At 41.6% G+C, this 17,538-nt stretch overlaps 1 protein-coding gene across 5 annotated transcripts in view; it reads right to left on the bottom strand.

Annotated features, from left to right (window-relative positions):
* znf711 (zinc finger protein 711) overlaps positions 1–17,538 on the bottom strand; it is a 58,577-nt gene that overhangs the window by 30,819 nt on the left and 10,220 nt on the right. For 4 of the 5 annotated variants that reach the window (XM_038774149.1, XM_038774146.1, XM_038774148.1 and 1 more), the window contains exons 2-3: positions 13,959–14,059; positions 12,811–13,368 (exon numbers count right to left, since the gene is read on the bottom strand). In XM_038774149.1, coding sequence (XP_038630077.1) covers positions 12,811–13,368; positions 13,959–14,037 — 637 coding nt within the window. In that variant the 5' untranslated portion in view covers positions 14,038–14,059. Of the gene's footprint in view, positions 1–12,810; positions 13,369–13,958; positions 14,060–17,538 lie in introns of those variants that run through there. The other variant, XM_038774150.1, reaches the window with a different exon arrangement.

Raw genomic sequence — 17,538 nt, 5'->3', positions numbered from 1 at the left:
ATTGAGGGCCGAAGGGCCTGTTCTGTGCTGTACTGTTCTATGTTCTAAAATATGCAGTCAAAAATGCTTAATATTTCCAGCATTATCGGTCTTTATTTCAGGATTCCAGCACCTTTAAATATTGATCTTGTATCATTGTTAATATCCCTTGCTCACCTCATGCTATGATGAAATTTATGCCAACAGGCAATGTGTGCGCTTTGGGGAATGAATATTATTGTACTTTGTATCTGGTAGTACTTACAGATCAGGCATATCGGAGAATGTGGAAGTTCAATGTGGAAGCCTTCCAATACTGCCACAAAGTCCCTGATTCTCAACCCTACAAATATTCCGATCGTACCACTAGCAGAATTTCATTTCTCACACTATCTTTGTACCTTCTCAGAAATGGATATTGCTTATCAATATGTGAAAATGACGAGAGGCAAGGATCAGATAGGACACATAGCCTAATCCTTTAAGTCATGGTACAATTAATCATCATGCCACTCAAACCTCCCAATCAGCAACCATGGAATCTCCCCAATAAAACTCTAGTTTAACTCAGGGAGAGGAAATAGTTGAGAACTTTCCCTCCATCTCCTGGACCAAAACAAATTCCAGGAAACAACTGTGACTGTGAAACAATTCAACATCATTTCACTTCTCTTTTGCATACAATGAATTATATCAGCCTCAGCCGGGAACCCATCCAGCTCTCACAAATGTTCTCACTGAATGAATTGTTCTGCACAGCTTGGTCCTACATTTTTAAAATACTTTAATCAAATCATCTCAAAGCCTAAAATAGAGTACAACGGCCCAGTTCGAAGTGTAGAATGATAATTAAGGCTTTTTAGGAATCAGGAATCTTTATCAAATCTCATGAACTATAACATCTCTATGTCTCCTTCCCACTCAACAAGCTTTAATTCAGATCACTGCATTGTATATCCTTTCTTGGGATTAAGCCCTACCCATGTATGTAGAACGTAGAACATACAGTGCAGAAGGAGGCCATTCGGTCCATCGTGTCTGCACCGACTCACTTAAGCCCTCAGTTCCACCCTATCCATGTACCCCAATAACCCCTCCTAACTTTTTTGGACACTAAGGGCAATTGAGCATGACCAATCTACCGAACCTGCACGTCTTTGGACTGTGGGAGGAAACCGGAGCACCCGGAAGAAACCCACGCAGACATGGGGAGAACTTGCAGACTCCTCAGACAGTGACCCAGCAGAAAAATCGAACCTGGGACCCTGGTGCTGTGAAGTCACAGTGCTAGCCACTTGTTGCCTGTACCAATAGAGCAAGTCCTCACTGAAGTTCTGGTTGCATTCCTGAAAATTGTGACTTTAACTGAAAAACTGATTCTGATGGGAACCTGCGTTAAAACTGAAGTTGAGTTCTGTCAGACCTTCCTTATCACAATAAACATCGTACCATACAAGTTGAAATGCTTTACATTGCTAAATTCCTACATTGGTAAATGAAATGACTTTTAAAATAAAATATTGAAATATCAAAGAAAAATGTAACTTTCTACTTACTGTACCTCCTGCTCACTGCCAATCCTGCTTCCTGCACCTCCCAATCCCTGATTCTCCTAGTCCTGCATATCCTTCCCCTCCCCATGGCCCTATCCCCTTCCAACTCTCGACTTGCAGCTTCTCCCCATATTCAATCTTCTTGACTTAAGTTTCTCCGCCGCTCCCAATCCACCCTCTTTCTGAGCCTCGCATTCCCTGACTCACCATCACACACTTGCTTCTCCTGAACCTGCGTTCCCATTCAAGATCCAGTTCTAATCCGATGCGGGAGCTCCAGGGCGGTGAAAGAGCCAGTCCCAATGGTGTACAACTGCCCAGCTGGGGCTAATACACTGCAAGATTTTTCAAAATGCTTCTACTCACCACTTCTCTGTCTTTACATAGAATTTACAGTGCAGAAGGAGGCCATTCGGCCCATCGAGTCTGCACCGGCTCTTGGAAAGAGCATCTTACCCAAGGTCAACACCTCCACCCTATCCCCATAACCCAGTAACCCCACCTAACACTAAGGGCAATTTTGGACACTAAGGGCAATTTATCATGGCCAATGCACCTAACCTGCACATCTTTTGGACTGTGGGAGGAAACCGGAGCACCCGGAGGAAACCCACGCACACACGGGGAGGATGTGCAGACTTCGCACGACAGTGACCCAAGCCGGAATCGAACCTGGGACCCTGGAGCTGTGAAGCAATTATGCTATCCACAATGCTATTGTGCTGTCATAGAACATAGAACAGTACAGCACAGAACAGGCCCTTCGGCCCTCAATGTTGTGCCGAGCCATGATCACCCTACTCAAACCCACGTATCCACCCTATACCCGTAACCCGACAACCTCCCCCTTAACCCTACTTTTATTAGGACACTACGGGCAATTTAGCATGGCCAATCCACCTAACCCGCACATCTTTGGACTGTGGGAGGAAACCGGAGCACCCGGAGGAAACCCACGCACACAGGGGGAGGACGTGCAGACTCCACACAGACAGTGACCCAGCCGGGAATCGAACCTGGGACCCTGGAGCTGTGAAGCATTTATGCTAACCACCATGCTACCCTGCTGCCCCCTGTCCTGAACCATTGTTGAGAGTGAAGCCTCTGGAAGTGAGCAGCAAGGCCGCAAACTGAGGAGAATAAAACTGCTCGACAGCCAGGGAGAATAGGCCACACATTGGAGTTAGACTGCCAGAGGCTGCTCCACAATGGCACTAATTGGGTCACCTGAGAAACGCCATTAAAACAAATTTCGCGACACTCAATGAGATTGCAAGCTCCATTAACTTGCCGATGTAAATGAAACAATGTAAAATCAGGCCAACATTATATGGGGACTTACTATATCACTAATACAGTGAAGTAACACCAATCCCTATGAAACTCCACGAATAAACAGTCGGGAACCACTACACTTCTTCTAACAGAAATTCAACCCATTCTTTATCTACCCCAGGGTCTGCCTGCTAATCCCACTAAGGACTCAATTTCATAAATCAACTTTGTCAAAGGCTTCCTGGAAATTCAAATATACTATGTCAACAGGGTTAGATTAATCAACTATCCGAGTAATCTCCCCAAAATATTTCAACCAGGCTGGTGTGAACCTTTTACTAAATCCAGACCTTGCCCTATTAAGACTCCCAAACATAAAGAAATGGATTGATTGTTCAAATCAGTACCATAGAAGATTTTTTTTTACAACAACTCGAAGATGATTAGATGAATACAATCAACCAGAATTGGATTTAAAATCCAACACCCAGAAGCAAAAAGGTCAATTTTGTAAACCTCGCCTACCTCAAGCCACCACAATGCGTCAACGGCTTGATTATAAATTCTCATCATTTATAAACTCTATAGCTCAAATTTTGACATTAAAATGGTTTTAATTATATTGATTAACATTTGTGTAGAGAAATTAAATCACTTTGCTGCAGGAGACAATTTACTAAACTTCCTTATAATTAATCCTTGTTCAAATTAAAAGTACAAAATAGGTTCTGGGTGGTACAGTAGATTAACAAATATCCTTTCACTTTTAAAATGTTGGGTTCCATGCCTGTCCTGACTTAACAGGGCGAAGATCAACTCTCAGTATTGAGTTTATCAGGTTCCTAGTAGATATGGCCACAGGATGGCTTGTGAGAAAGAGAAATATTGCGTTAGTGTCCTGCCCTAAGATCAGAGCATATTGCTTGAACAAAGTAAAAGCAGATTTACAGATCTGTGATTACACCCTAATCCATCTTGATTGCTCCAAGTCAGGAAGCAGCATTTCTTTTTAAAGAAGGCTCATTCAGTAACTGGAAAACGACGATTCATTTCATCACCTATTGAGGTCTTGCTCAATAATTGTACTAAAACTGTTTTTTGGCCTGCTTATAAAATTAAACTAAAATGGTATATTGTTATATTTTTTAAAAATCAAAATAAGGTTGCAGGCAAAATTACAAGAAGTTTGGTTTCATTATGTAGCATCTGATCGGTTGCTGAAACCCAAACAGTTATTACATCATAAAAGTCTGCACTTTTAACTACATATAGAACAGTACAGCACAGAACAGGCCCTTCGGCCCTCGATGTTGTGCCGAGCCATGATCACCCTACTCAAACCCACGTATCCACCCAAAACCCGTAACCCAACAACCCCCCCCTTAACCTTACTTTTTAGGACACTACGGGCAATTTAGCATGGCCAATCCACCTAACCCGCACATCTTTGGACTGTGGGAGGAAACCGGAGCACTCGGAGGAAACCCACGCACACACGGGGAGGACGTGCAGACTCCGCACAGTCAGTGTCCCAGCTGGGAATCGAACCTGGAACCCTGGAGCTGTGAAGCATTTATGCTAACCACCATGCTACCGTGCTGCCCACTCCCCATGGGCCCACTGCCCATATATTTGTTCATTTAAGACTCCATTAATTCTAAAAAACCTGAAAACAGTTAGGAAGCCTTTATAAAATTCAGTACACAAGGATTATTATTTATGTACTTTTTGTCCTACAAATTTTACACAACAGTGACAGATGTGACATTCTGCAATTCATTACAGGAGCAATTCATACTCAGAAAAGAAGATTAGGATGGTGAAAGAAATGCACAAAAGGCAACAAAATAATCAAGGAAAAGAAAAGGGATAGAAATAAAAGCAAATGAAACATAATGGTGTTAAGCGTTTGCACATAATGCGTAACATAGGTCAGATTCAGTTTGCCTGAACATCAAACTTCAAAGCAATCCTCAATTTTTGGAGAAGATAACAAACCATGTGGGACAGGATGCTTATTTAGATTTTGACTATTAGACCAATCTCTCATGTGGCACGAGATTGGAAGGTGTAGGTGAGCAGCTTCTGAACTGGATTAAAAATTTGCTGAACCTTATTTCTGGTGGCATAATGTTGGGGAAGACATATACAAAAAAAAAATAATAATAATAATAATAATAGCTTGTCAGAAGTAGGCTTCAATTAAGTTAGTGTGAAAAGTCTTATTTTAGTCCTTATCGCCCAGTTGCTGGGGTTATTTTTGCTTAAAATCCCACTTGAGTGGCGGTATAAGATGCCCACAGAAGGGAAATGTCCAGGAGTAGGGCAAAGAAACTTGAAGGTAGAAGTTCATTTACGGAATCGGAGACTTCTCAGGGCTCTTCGGTGGAGAAAATGGTGAAGGCCGCTGCACTGAGGACCAATGTGGATGATTTGGACAATCACTCCAGGACGCAGAATATTCAGATTGTGGGGTTGCCGGAGAGAAAGGAAGGCCCAACCCCCACAGAATACTGTGGGGGAGGGTGGATTCACATCCCTTCACGAGCTGGGTTGAGCCCATCGGACACTTTGATAAGAATCCAGTCTCAACGAACCATCACAGGCTGTTATCCAGGAAAAGGAACGGATCTCGCAACTGTAAATGGGAAGGTCACGCCATCAGGCTTTATCAAAATGTTGGTGGGGAGCTGGCAAAGCAGCTTTTTAACAAGGCTAAAGTCACCCTATAAGAGTAGAGTTCGATTTGGGATGGTGTCCCCAGCATGGTTCAGAGTGACTGTTGAGACTAAAGACTACTTTTTCAATGCGCCAGAGGAGGTGGAATCTTTTGTTAAAAAACATGCTCTGGGTGAGAGTTGACGGTGGTTTCCGACAGGTTTTTAGATTTTGGGGATGGGCATGTGGAATTGGGGAGTTGTCAGGGTTTCTTGTACACATTTGTGTTTCTTTGTTCTTGTGTGGGATGAGTATTTTTAAGTTGGATTTGGGTGGGGGGGGGGCTTACTGTTATGGGGGTTTTGTTCTTCGTGCTGCAACTGTTAATATATAACTCCCTATTGGAGTATAATGTTTTAAGTTTTTTTTAAATATTGTCTCTTTTTTCTGTTTGTATTTTTCTCCATTCTGGGTAGGGGCTGCCCTGCTAGCCAAAGAGTTAGTTAATGGGTGCAGAGGGATGGGGGTGGCTGCAGCTCATTTTTTAAGTTTGGTTTTAGATAACGAGCTTAGTGTTTTCGTTCTGTTTGGGGTTAGGGTTAGGGGAAGTAGGGTTTTGTGGTTTTTGTTCACCTCACTGTTATTTGTATGTTCATTTGCATGTGACATTGTTTGGTGGCGGAGTGGTGGGGGAAGAGGCAGTGTTAGTTTGCTGAGGGTGACTACAGATTTTTCTTTGTTTTGTCTTGCTGGTGCATTTGGTGGCTGTCTTAAATGTGCTGGGGCCTGTTCTCGAAGTAGTTGTTGGATGACCTCTCTTGGTAGAAACGACTGACTCTGGATTGGAGGTGGGTGGATTGTACCCCTACCCCGGAATTTCTTGCGACTAGGAAGAAGCTGCAGACACATTTTGAATTGCGCTCAACAAGTAAAGCGGTGTGCTATCTGCGACGTTAGAAGGGGGCTTTCTGGAACACGGGAAGGCCAGTCACCTTTTAGCTCATCAGTAGCAGCGGCAGGCAGCTTCCCGGGAGATTGTGCAGATAAAGACTTGGGTGGCAGTTTGATTTTCGCCTCATCTATGGTCGACGTGGCTTCAGAAACATTTTATCTGGATCTCTACAAGTCGGAGCCCCCGGACGTGAGATCGGCCAGGATGGAGTTTTTGGAGGGTTATTTTTTCCCATTGGTGGAGAGGGAGAGGCAGGGAGAGTTGGAATCCCCGTTGGGCTCTGTGAAAGTAATGGAATGGATTGGGTTAATGCAGACGAGCAAAACACCTGGTCCTGGTGGATTACCCATTGAGTTTTATGAGAGGTTTGCAGGACAGTTGTTCCCTTTAATATTAGCCATGTTCAATGACACCTTGTCCCAGGGTCGTTGCTTGTTACACTTGCATAGGCCTCTATCTCCCTGATCCTGAAAAAGATCAAGGACCCTCGTTACGACCCATCTCGCTTCAATGGATGCACTAAAATACTCGCCAAAGTGCTTGCATGGGATTCAGTCACTGTTTCCCAGAGATAATCTTGGAAGACCGGGCAGGCTTCATCAATGGTCTGCAATTGTTGGCCAATATACGCAGGCTGATGTATATTGTCCTTTCGCCCTTTCAAGTGCCTGAACTAGAAATGATTGTTTCCATGGATGCCGAAAAAGCGTTTGATACGGTGGAGTGGGGCTCTCTCTTTCAGATTCTCGGGAGGTTTCGTTTGGCAAAGGTTCATATCCTGGATTAGTTTACTGAATAGGGTGGATGAGGCAGAGATGTCCATTGGCTCCTTCTCGGTGTAGGGCCTGGCTGGGGATGTTGCCTTTTCACCTGGCCCGACTAGCTTTCGTTATCTGGGAATTCGGGTGGCCCACGATTGGGCCTCGCTCCAAAATTAAATTATGCTAGTCTGGTGAATGGGGTCAAATTTGACTTGCAGAAGTGAGATAACCGCCTGCTGTCCTTGGCGGACAGGCTTCAATAATAATAATAATAATAATCTTTATTGTCACAAGTAGGCTTACATTAACACTGCAATGAGGTTACTGTGAAAATCCTCTAGTCACCACATTCCGGCACCTGTTCAGGTATACAGAGGGAGAATTCAGAATGTCCAAATTACTTAACGTCTTTCGGAACTTGTGGAAGGAAGCCGGAGCACCCGGAGGAAACCCATGCAGACACAGGAATAACGTGCAGACTTCACATAGACAGTGGCCCAGCTGGGAATTGAACCTGGGGCCCTGGAGCTGTGAAGCAACAGTGCTACCCACTGTTCTACCATGCTGCCCATTATTAAAATTAGGTTATTACAATGAATGTCCTCCCAAGGGTTTTGTTCCACCCCCAGTGTCCCCCCCCCCCCCCCCACTTTTCTCTCCAAATCCATCTTTATCAGAGTTAATAAAGTAGTGTCCTCTTTTCATTTCTTTGACCAGGCAAGACCCCAAGGATCCGTAGGGCATTCCTCCATAGAGATAGATAGTTAGGTGTTTTAGCTCTACCCAATTTGTGATTTTGTTATTGGGCTGCTAATATTGAGAAAGTACTGGGGTGGCTTAGTGATCAGAGTTCCATATGGGGGCAACTGGTGGCAAGCTCTAGTTTGGGTGCTTTAGTAACTGCCTCACTTCCATTCTCTCCTGCAAGATTTTCTTTGGATCCTGTTGTGCCCACCCTGAGAATCTGGACACAGTTCAGATGGCATTTTAAATTTAGCTCCACATGTCGTCGTTGGCCCATAGTGTAGTAATCATTTCTTTGTGCCAGCGGGCTTAGACTCGACATTTAGGTCATGGGAAGGAAAGAGTTTGGAGATACGTTTATGGTGGGAAGGTCTGCTAGCAATTTCTGGTACCAATTGGTTTAGATATTTTCCAGATTTGTGATTATTTGTGGAAGGTTCTTTTTCCTTGGCACCACTATCCTCTCTGTTGGAGAGGATCTCATCTTTGGCCGGGTCTGGCGAGGGTGTATTTACAGCCAGATCCTATCAGCAGAAGTTGGCTCCATTGAATGAGGTGAAGGTGAAATGGGAGGGTGAATTGGGTCCTATTCTGGATGAGGTGGTGTGAAATGAGGCTCTTTGCAGGGTCAACTTCATATCCTCTCGCGCTCGGCTTAGTTTTGATCCAGCTCAAGGAGGTGCACAGAGCTCATCTGATTAAGGAAAGGACGAGTTGTTTCATTTCGGGGGTGAACGACAGGTGTGAGGGGTGTTCTCAGGGATCAGCCAATCTGTTCTGGTCAGGTTCCAAGTTATTAAGCTTTCAGATCTCCTTAGTCAACACAATGTCAAGATTCTTAATTTCGAACTGGAGCCTTGTCTGCTGGTGGCCATTTTCAGGGTATCGGACTCACCACTGCTGCAGACTGGGGTGAAGGCAGATGTCCTCGCCTTTGACTTATTAAGAACCCAGAGGAAGGTTCTGCTTGGGTGGAAGTCTCCTACTCCGCCCAGTGCCTCGGTTTGGTTGGGTGACTTCATGGAGCTCCTACATTTGGAGAAGGTCAAGTATACCATGAAGGGTCGGTAGAAGGGTTCTACCCAAGATGGCAGCCATTCATTTCCTTTTTCAAAGATTTTGTCACCATCAGTTGTTTAGGGGGCTTTAAGTTAATGTTGGGGTGTTAGGATTGTATGTGTTTTTGATTGTTGATTGTGTTCTTTTTACACTGCAACTTGAAGCATCTGTTTTATATTATATAATTATGTTATTTTCGTTCGATGAAAAAGCTTTCAATAAAAATGTATTTTTTAAAAATTGGCTGAAACAGAGACAATAGAAGGTGGTTGCGGAGCTAGATCAGGGTGTAATTGGATAACTAGCAGGATACGATATAGATCAGAGCTGAGGTCATTGGAACGTAGGACCATAGGAATTAGGAGCAATAGGGCAGCACGGTGGCGCAGTGGTTAGCACTGCTGCCTCACAGAGTCGAAGACCTGGGTTCAATCCCAGCCCCGGGTCACTGTCGTGTGGAGTTTGCACATTCTCTTTGTATCCCCGTGAGTCTCGCCCCCACAACCCAAAGATGTGCAGGTGGATTTTCCATGCAAAATTGCCCCTTAATTGGCAAAACATTAAATGGGTACTTTACATTTAAAAAAAATTATTATTTTAAACAAATTATTAGCAGAAGTAGGCAATTCAACCCTTCAAGCCTCCTCCACCATTCAGTCAGATCAAGGCTGATCTCTTCCTGGTCTCAAATCCACCTCCTCAACCATTGCCCATATCCCAAATCCCTTTAACCCATTTTTAAAATCAGAAATATATCTATCTCCTTCTAGAAACCATTTAATTACCGACTTTCTGCGATTCATAAACAAAGATACCCAAATCCCTCTTCCCAGGCCCATCCTGAATCTACTTTGCAAGCAGATAATAATTTGCCTTTCTATTTTTTTCGATCAAAATGGATAACCTCGTACTAATCTACATTAAACTCTGTCACACTTTGGCCCAATCTCCTAGCCTACCTATGTCTATAAAATCTTTATCTCTTCCTAACTGCCTGCTTTCCTATCTATTTTAGTACCATCCACAAATTTGCTATGTTACACTCTGTTCCTGCTTGCATTGATCATTTATACAAATTATATAACAATTGCGATCCAAGGACTGACCCCTGTAGCACCCTACTGGTTACAGTTTGTCAGCCAGAGAAGACCCATTTATCCCGACTCTTTGCTTTCTGTCAGTTGGCCAATCCTCAATCCAAATCTAGTACTCTACCCCCAATTCCTTGCGGTCTCACCTTCTGGTCAGTCTTCCAGTCTTATCAAATGCCTTCTGGAAGTCTAGATATGCCATATCCACAGGTTCCCCATTCTCCACGTTACTGATTACGTCCTCAAAGACAAGCGAGTTTGTCAAGCGTGACTTACCCTTCCTTAAACCATGCTGACAATGGTGGATTAAGCTTTCTCTTTCCAAATGTTCAATATTCTCCTCCTTAATGATTGATTCCAACAACTTCCCCACCAGAGGTCAAGCAAACCAGTCTATAGTTTCCTACTTTTTGCCCTTTCCCTTTTTGAATGGGGCGTCACATTGGCGTTTTTCAACCGGGACTCTTCCAGAATCCAGAGAATTCGGAAATATCATAACTAATGCATCCACTATCTCCATTGCCACCTCCCTTATTTGATTTGATTTATTGTCACATGTACCGAAGTACAATGAAAAGTATTTTTCTGCGGCCGAGGGAATGTACACAGTACGTACATAGTAGACAAAAGAATAATCAACACAGAACATTGACAAATGGTACATCGACAAACAGTGATTGGTTACAGTGCGGAACAAGGGGCCAAACAAAGCAATATGCTAGGGTCCAGGCCATCAGGTCACAAAGACTTATCTGCCCTTAATCCCATCAGTTTATTAAATGCCATCTCCTTAGAGACGGTAATTGCACCAAGCTCCTCTGTATTAACTGTAATTTTTTAATAATCTTCTATCGTGAAGACAGAGGCAAAATATTGGTTCAGTGCCTCCGCCATCTCGATGTTGCCCATTATTACCTCGCCAGTATCATCCTCTAAAGGGCCAGCATTTACTTTAGCCATTCTCTTCCTCTTTATATACTTAAAGAAGCTTTTGGTATAAGTGTTTATGTTTTCTGCTAGTTTGTTTTCTGCTAGTTTCCTTTCACAATTCATCTTAGTTATTTTGATTTGATTTTTTATATCCTTTGGCTGAACCTTAAGAGTTCTCACAATCCTTCAGTTTACTATAAGCTTTTGCAGTATGGTATTCCCTAGTTTTTGCCTGAATGCCTTTCTTGACTTCCATATTTAGCATTGGAACATTTTTTTCCCTTTTACAATTCCTCTTCCTCTCAGGAATGTACTTTAATTGAGTGGTATTTAATATCTCCCTGAACATCTGCCATTGTCCCTCAATTATCTGTGCCCAGTCTACTCGGACCAACTCCTTCCTCAGACCTGTATAATTACGTCTGCTCACGCTAAAACTCTAGTATGGCACTGTCTTCTCTGAATTTGAAATTCTAGTTTGCTCTGATCACTCCTTCCAAGAGGATCCTTAGCGACAAGACTATTTATCAAACCTTCTTCATTACATAACACTAAATCTAATAGCCTGCCCTCTGGTTGGCTCCATAACATAGCTGTTCATATTGTACCTAAATGACTTAGTTGTGGAGACAGGAAAAAAAACTATCTGGAGTTTGTTTGATAACAAACAAAGAGAGAGACTACAAAGAATAATTTACAGGCTGATTAAGTACAAAAGTTCCTAAACAGATTGGGAAACTAGGCTAATAGGCACTGATATAATTTCAAGTGAATTAATACAAACTCAATATTTGGGGAAATGAATAAGTTAAATTATATTATTGCACAGGACACTGCACAGAAGAGGATTTTGAGCAGATGCATGAACACAAACACATAACTAGGATCATGGGCTGTGCAACCAAAGGCACACTGCACAAACCTCCAGTACTGACCCCAAGTTTGAACAAGGTACTGGCCCAGCCCTACCTCGCACCAGAAGTACTGTGTACAAATCTGGTCACCATAACATAAAATCATGAAAACATTGGAGTGGGTATAATTAAGCAAATAGCTGGGTTCAGGGACCTTAACTTTGAGGATAAGTTGCAGAAGCTGGGATTTTTTACAAATGGAAGACACTGGACTCAGGGGTGAACTAAATATGTAAGATCCTAAAGATCATTGACAAGGTAAAAGTCCAATGTTAATCACAGCTGCAACTTTACAACAGGGCGTAAACTTTAAACTTGGAAGAGGTAGTTTAGATATAACTACTTTATGCAGTAGTTATCAAATGGACTGCCAAAATAGACTAATGGACTCGAGTGATATCAGAAAATTTAAAAGTTGGCGCAAAGAATTTGATTTAAGCCACAGATAGGGCATTTACCAGCCCAGCATACTTTTATATTCCTATATAAAATAAAATAACAAATCAGTACAAGCTTTTTTCTACATTACTGTAGGCAAAATACGAAGACACAAAATTAGGTAAGAATAAATTATACCTGACTTATAAATAACTCATGATTCTAAAGCTATAACAATGAAAGATAAGGATACCACATAATGCAATGTATGAATGTTAATTTTCTGGGTTGGGAATTTCCAGGATTGGGGCCCCCAAGTTTAATTCATCCCTAAACTCAACTCGCTGTTCATATACAGGTTCAACTTATTCCTACATATGCCCATTATCAGAAATTTGGTACTACATATTTTACTAATTTGGGACAGTAGGCTGATGGACATAAAATTCCAAATGCAAAACTCCAATTCCCATAAATAATCTAAACACTAAAACCACATTGTTAATTGTCACTTACAGGATATCATTAAGAAATCCTCAGATGCATCTTTTCCATCTACCCGGGCTTCAATAGGTCGGCCAGAAACAGTCTCTTGATTTTGAACTACTAAGTCATGATTTTGAATCACAGTCTCTGATACAGCATCGACTTCCATAACTTCTTCCGAGACCATCCCAGGAGAAAGAACATCTGTAACTGAATCCTGGACCACGTGTTCAAACTGTTCCTCGTCCTGTACTGAAACAAGGTCCGACACTAGTACTTGATCTGGAATGCCAACAGTCTCAGTTATAAGATCTGAAGCCAGAACATGATCAGGAACTGAACTGGTGTTCAAGTCTTCTTCAATAGTAATATTAGTCTCTAGCACAGAATCTGAGACAATCACTCCTTCTGTAACAATATCACTTTCAGCTATAATATCTGGACCTTGCACAACATCGTGAATATTAGTTGTGATACCATCTTCTAGTGTAACTTCTTCCCCGGTGACATCCGAGACCAGCACTGCATCAGGCACAGATACAACAATGTGATCCCCTTCAATGTGGGCAGCACCAGCCATTCCAGACACTGCAATACAAACAATACATTAGAATTTAACTTTATTTCTGATTATCCTTGTTCTGGGGTAAAGTTGCACAAAATATAGTACATGTATATTTTATATCTACATGCACACAATGTAAAATAGCAAAACAGAAACTGAACTATTGGTTTGACCATTATTATTAGCTTTCAAATGTGTTGAATCATGATCACATATATTTGCTGAAAAGCCATATTAAAAGAAGAGGTGATTAATTCAATAAAACAGCACAATTTAAGTCACTGAATTATAATTGAACTGGAATTATATGACCATGTTCAATCTCTTACATGAATAAGTGAAATATAAAACCGATGTCAGAGTTAGCTGACATTAAATTAAACATGAATCCATATTAGTCCTGGTCATGGTGCAAAACATCTGCTCAATTATCAGGTTAGCACCCTCCCTCTCAGACTCAAGTTAGTATTGTTACTTTAGAATTAGCTTTTAAATCTCCTACTGATACATATCAGTGATCAATACACTGTGATTTTTTACTAACAATTATTGAATTACGTTATGTAAAAGCTAACAACTTATCACTTTGCACAAAAGTAATTACACTACTTACCAAAGTCTTGCATGATCATAGCATGAGACACTTTCGATTCCTGCAAATGTAACTCAAGTCCTCCCCCTCCTTGATCCATGATGTATAGTTTTCATCAGTGGCTAAATAAAAGATGAAATAAATTACTTTTAAACTAAGTAAATATTTTAAATGTTTTCATGAGCATTCACACAAATTTTTCAATGGAATCACGCCTTGCTATATAACAAATATGTTGCATCACAGCTGCAATGTCCCATTGTTAATCCAAAATTCTAATTAACCTGGAGTACATGCACAATCTAGTTCCCAAAACAAATTCATAGAATCATAGAAGGAAGGCTTTCAGCCCAACATGCCTCTGCTGCGTCTTGGTAGTACTCTCCAATTAATCTCACTCCATTTCACTATAGCCCTGGAAAAAATTTCCATTCAATTATCTATCATATTTCTTTTGAATGTTACTATTAAATCTGCATCTATCACCCTTCGAGCAGTACACTCACTGTGTAAAAAATGTTTTCTCATGGCAGTGCCGGTCGTCTTTTGCCAATCATTTCAAATCTTCTGGTGACCAATCCTTCTGCGACCAGAAACGGCCTTTCCTTATACCTAGCAAAGCCATTCATGATGTTGAGCACTTTTATCAAGAACAACCATAGCTTCTCCAGCCCCTATTAACTCTGACCGTAGACCTCACTACATGGGAATGCCAGATCCGAAATACAAGTACAGCATATTTGACTACAAATGCACATATGAACCTGCAGTGTTTCAATTTCTTGATATTAAGGCAAGTTCCAGGCAACAAATTACAAATATATTTCAAAGTTGATGACAATCTGACTTAGACACTGCTCAAGTGCTCACGGTGGAGAAATTAAATTGCAGATTCAACAAGCTCACAATAGTCACAGTATATTATATGGAAGAGGGAGGAGCATTATTAACTTGGCACTTCTAACTGACAATGTTTGCGAATACTTCAGTCTCACTTAATGCATTCAGGAACTGTCCCAAATACACTCAAAGATGGGATGTCCATTTAGTCTCTGCCTCCTGTTGGTTAACTGGTTCTCAACCAATAATATTGATCTGTTGAGGGAGCGCTACAGAACTTTACTTTGATTCGAGATTGCTGGGAGCCCGCAAGCAACACACACAGGTTTGCTTGTTGTGCTCCCCTCATACCAGAGACGACAGGACGAGGCCTACAAATGGGCATTAATTCCCCACCACAGACCTAAATCGGGGTAGAGGCAGAAGGAGGCGGGGTCCCCACACTCACGCAAAATTAAATAACTCCCACCAAACTCGACAGTCTTCATGAGAACTGACCCTCTGACCAAAGAATCAATTACATTGTGTGGGACTGCAAAGACAAAACTATTCAGTAAAACCCTTTTCAATAATCTGATCACGTCATTTGATCACTACTTTTTAAAAAACATGATACCTACTTTTAATTTCCACTTTAAAAATACGGATTTCAAAGTCTTACTATCACGGTGGGGTTTAACTTAATTCTTTGGATTATTTATCTCGTTGCAGAACCACTTCACTACTGTATCCCTTCCTCGAGTTCTCTCATATGTTTCTCTGTCGCGGCTTATCACATTTAAAATACTTTGTATAAGAACTATTTTGAACAAGATTTTGCACCTTCGTTTCACCTTATTGCAAACATTATGAAAATTCATGGGGTCATTTGAAGTCCAAAATGGTCTAGCAGCAAGATATTGAACCAATATGATTTTGTAAACCAACGAGCAGGCATAGAGCAAAATAAATCAATAGTTGTTTGTTGCATGAAAATAAAAGCAGTCGTAACTATTTCATCTCTATGCAGCAGTGCAAGCACAAGAGTCTGGTCAAGTAGCAAAAACAGAGATATCAGTCTTGGCACAATAATGGAATTGTTATACAGAACTGAAACTTCAAAAGCAGATAATTTTGCTGAAAAAGAGCATTAACTCCAAAATTCTACTGAAAACACCAAGATTACCTGGAATTGAAAGGCAGTCAAAAAATATGGTTGTACACTCAAAGCTCTGCACAAGGAGGTAGAAACCAGTAAAAGAAATTCAGCGAATTTGGAAAATGGGATTTAGTATCTCAAGAGAAGATAAATCACCAGGTCTGGTGGTAAGGTATCCCATGCTGGAAAGAGAAATGTGAGGAAATAGTAGACGCGCTGACCACCATTAGCCAATTCGTTCTGGCCGTAGGAGTGTTGCCAAAGGAGTGTTCACATTGTAGCATTTTTTTTTAAAGAAAGGGATAGACGGAGTACTTCCAGGCCAATCAGCCTAACCCCGAGGGTAGGCACACTACTGGGAAAATTACTGAAGGACAGCACAAATTATTTGGAAAGACATAGATTAATCAGGGACAGTCAGTAAGAATTTGTTCGGGAAGATCTGTCTGACTAATTTCATTGAATTTTTCGAGGCTGTAACAAGATTGATTGATGAGGGAAGTGGCTTTAATGTACAACAAGTCATCACTTCATATCGCCATATGCAGGACCCCGCTGAACGATGACGCGGCCCCTGCAAACTGTCAGGAAGAGGTTTGAAGAGTGGGTCAAGGTGAGACACAAGAATGAGAAAGGAAGAGAGAAAAGGGAGGGCCAGGGACTGGCGCGGGCTGGGAGCTGGCGAGGGCAAAAGGCTTAACTTTTCGACTATGCCCAGAGTCCTAGACTCCCCAACTAGCAGAAATAGTTTCGACCAATCTACTCTGTTTTCCATAACATCTTTAAAACTTTGATTACATCACCATTTAAACCTTTTAAATTCCAGGGAATACAACGCTAGATTGTGTAATCGCTCCTCGTAATTTAACTATCTGTGGGATAAATCAATGTTACACTCCATCCTATGCAAATATATTCTATTTAAGGTGTGACACCCAGGACCGCTCACAGTACTGAGGTGTGGACTGACCAGGGTTTTGTGTAGCTTGTATACTTTCCTTTGTAAGCCGAGACATAAAATATAAAAAGCAGCATGGTCATGCTAGATCTGTATAAAACACTAGGTAAGGCACAGCTAGAATTCTACATAGACTCCTTGCATTACAGGACAGATGTGATCACACTAGAGAGAATACAGAGGAGGGTTGACGAGATGCTAATAAGGAATGGAGAATTGTAGCTACGTGGAAAATTTGGATAGGCTGGAGTTGTTTTCTTTGGAACAAGAGCAGCTGAAGGGAGATTTAATTGATGCGTAAAATATTATGGGAAGCCTATTTCCCTGAACACAGATCACTAACCAGAGGGCATAGATTTACAGTAATTGGTAGAAACATTAGAAGAGAATAGAGGAGACTCTTTTTCACCAGAAGGTTGGGATCTTAGACTCACTCTTTGCCCAGTAAAGGCAGAAATCTTCCATCATATTGAAAAAAATACTTGAATAGGTACTCAAAGTGCCATAACATACAAAGCTACAGACCAAGAGCTGGAAAGTGCGATCAAGTTGGATCATTCCTTTTCAGCCAGCCCACTCAACTTGCCGAATGGCCTCCTTGCCAAACATTTTTGGTGTCTATATTTTTACACAGTAAGAAGTCTTACAACACCAGGTTAAAGTCC

Source organism: Scyliorhinus canicula, chromosome 17 (assembly GCF_902713615.1).
Source record: "Scyliorhinus canicula chromosome 17, sScyCan1.1, whole genome shotgun sequence".
Lineage (NCBI taxonomy): Eukaryota > Metazoa > Chordata > Chondrichthyes > Carcharhiniformes > Scyliorhinidae > Scyliorhinus > Scyliorhinus canicula.
Note: the sequence above shows the minus strand (reverse complement) of the source record. Positions and strands in the feature narration are given on the sequence as shown.